This window comes from Nicotiana tabacum, chromosome 15, assembly GCF_000715075.1.
Source record: "Nicotiana tabacum cultivar K326 chromosome 15, ASM71507v2, whole genome shotgun sequence".
Classification (NCBI taxonomy): Eukaryota; Viridiplantae; Streptophyta; class Magnoliopsida; order Solanales; family Solanaceae; genus Nicotiana; species Nicotiana tabacum.
Window position 1 is genome coordinate 14,125,397 of NC_134094.1, and position 2,928 is coordinate 14,128,324.

A 2,928-nucleotide genomic window follows, 5' to 3' on the forward strand; every position below is an offset into this window, starting at 1 on the left:
CTAAGCATTGTCCAAGCTATGCTCCTGAGATTAATAAAGATCTTCCATAACTGGTCAGTTATCTTGCAATGTAAAAATAGATGGCTAACTGTCTCAACATCTTCTCTGTATAAGTGACATCTGGAGCACAATTGAATCCCTCTAATTATAAGATTGTCTTATGTCAGAACAACCTCCTTTGCTAGTAACCAAGAAAAACATGCTACCTTATAGGGAATCTTGATTTTCCATATATGCTTCCAAGGCTAGTTGTTAATCTGCTTGTTAGCTTGATTCAGAATCTTGATAATTTTTTGAGCCTATGTAAAGCTTTTCAACAACTGTTTATTTTTATGGCAATAGTTCAGGCACTAAGTTCAGCCACATTTTTGCTTGAACTTCAGTCATATAAGTCTGAAGTTCAGGTAACAAATTTTTACCCAAAAACGGTAATTTATTCTTCGGGTTGACAAATACACGATTCAACATTCAAATCTACTTCATATAAGCTCAACTTTAAAACATAAGTTCTAAATATCATAAAAAATAAACCTCAATTATCACTTTTTAAAAAACAACAATTAATCAAACAAACCCATTTTGCAACACTAATGGTAATTTACCAATGTTTTCAAGCTTTTCCAATAACAACACTTGATTTGAACTCACTTTTCATATTCCAAATTCAAGAGTCACTTCTTCAAAGCATTATAGTTCAATTGCTATAAATTTTAAAAATACTATTTTACAGCAACTAAGAAAAAGAAGAACCTGAAGAAGAAGAAGAAAAAGAAAAGGCAGAGAAGAAGCATTTCTCTAAAGTTTCCTATATACTGAGTACCAATTAAACCTTTGAAAAAAATTGGTACAAATGCAGGCAACCAAATAGGGTGCCACGTGAAATTTTACTAAGGTTTGTGAACTTCAGCCTCTTCTACAATATACTTATGCTAACATTAGTACCTTTCTGGTATAAATGATGAGTGCTATTGAAAGTTACTGCAAGTACACACTATAGTCACTACTGTTCACGATTGAGCAAAGACGAGTCACCTAAAGTTCACACTTGAGCAAAGACAACGGACTTTAAAGCAGAACACGATGATAAAGCCGAGAAAGTTCCATCCAATAACTCAAGTTAGATGATAATATATAATGTTCTGCTTCTTTTAAAGGAAAAGAGTACATATTTATAAGATGCTCTTAGTAAACTACTATGCTAGTAGAATAGCTAGTTTACATGTCAGTAACACTTGTAGCTAGAGAAAGTTATTCTTCCATTTAGGGTGCTCAAAGATTTTCTTCATCTTCCTGGTTGTCATCTGCGGTTAGAAGATGATTTAAAGAGACTTTGGCCTTCTTCGTTTCCTTTGATTTCTCGTTGGTTTCATGTTCGTCACCCTTTCTCTTGAGGGATTCATCTTTCTCAACCTCTATTTCTCCTTCCTCAGTTGCAACAGCTTTGCCATAAAAGCTCTGTATCTTCTCCTGAGAGGATGACTTTGATTCGGATTCAACCGTGTTTTCTTCACCATTTATAGCTTCTTTGGACTGTGCAGTTACAGGTTGACGTAAAATGGAGGCGACTTCTTCATTGCTTGCCATATCAACAGGGGTTTTCCCGGACTTGTTTTTGGTATTAACATTTGTACCTTTCTTCAGCAAATACTTGACGAGTTCCAGGTGAGATCCTTGGGCAGCATAATGAAGGGGAGTCATACCCTTACGATTGTATGATTTGACGGACACTCCAGAACTAACCAGAAGCCTAACAACCTCCAAATGACCTTTTTGAGCGGCAAAGTGAATTGCACCTATGTCATCCATAGCAGCAGCACCCACATCGGCTTTGTTCTTGCAGAGATAATCCACTATCTGGGCAGCCCAGACCATGCTACTAGATGGAGCTTGAAGTTCATTTCAAGTCAACAGTAAGGTAAAAAGATAATAAATTACTGCATCAAAGCGACTTGACTCACTTGACAGTTTAAAAAAAAATCCAGATATTAGGAAAAAAAACACAAAGGGGCATCCAAAACTGGCCATATGTTGGTAGTATTTAAGTCATCCAGAGGCAGAAGCTCACAAGGAAAAGGATTGAAAACTTAAACACAAGGCGAGATTGTCGATATCAATTTCAATATCTTTTAATTTTGATATGATTAAGTACTTGAATGAAATCTTTAGAGAAAAAAGGACAAGACAAATGAGATAGTAAACAAATGTTAGGTAATGAAGTGTTGATAACCGTGGTGAGAACAAAATCAACTACAAAGGAGAATTCTGGAGATAAGACAATATCATTAAGCATCATTCATCCTTTCTTCTCATGTAGAGACAAATGAATTTACCAAACTTATTCAAGATACTATTCAATATTCACTTTCTTTCTCCTTTTTAATGATAATGGTAAAGTTCTTGCAAACACCTCTATTGTTCCACCGACTACCTACATCCTCCCACCAGTACATGTATTATTCAGGCTTCACTAACGAGTCATTTGTTTGACTTCCCAATATATACTTTTTTTTTAATTATTTTTTTAATTCAGACATCTTTGTAAGGTTATAAAACAGTACCAACTTTAAGTGCACAACTTTATGCCTAGGGAAACAATCTGTTCACAGCCAGCAATAAGAAATAGAAATTTTCTGTGATGAATATTCTTGATAACTCAAAACTGGATCTTTCTGACAACAGTATGATAATGTGGAGAGAGAATGTTATCAGCTAGAAAAGATATAACATTAGCCATACAATATATTTAGAACATTGATTTTTTAATAAATTATATTTAGAACATTGCTTTACATGTAAAAGGGATAAAGCCACTCACAAAGCAAGTGTTACAAAGTGCGATAGTTACACAATCTTAGACTTGTGATGCAAAAGACTAAACTTTACTTGTAAAACTTTGTGAAGATCCCCTTAAACAATTGATAACAGCAC

General features: G+C 34.5%; 1 protein-coding gene across 1 annotated transcript; it reads right to left on the reverse strand.

Moving 5' to 3' along the window:
• Positions 1–1,130: 1,130 nt before the first annotated feature.
• LOC107780322 (uncharacterized) lies at positions 1,131–2,571 on the reverse strand. Its single transcript, XM_075231813.1, has one exon. The coding sequence runs from the start codon at positions 1,870–1,872 to the stop codon at positions 1,270–1,272; it is 603 nt and encodes a 200-aa protein (XP_075087914.1). The 5' UTR covers positions 1,873–2,571; the 3' UTR covers positions 1,131–1,269.
• Positions 2,572–2,928: the final 357 nt, after the last annotated feature.

Excerpts from the sequence above, each read along its gene's own strand:
- LOC107780322 (XM_075231813.1), bottom strand. The coding sequence starts at position 1,872 with ATGGTCTGGGCTGCCCAGATAGTGGATTATCTCTGCAAGAACAAAGCC.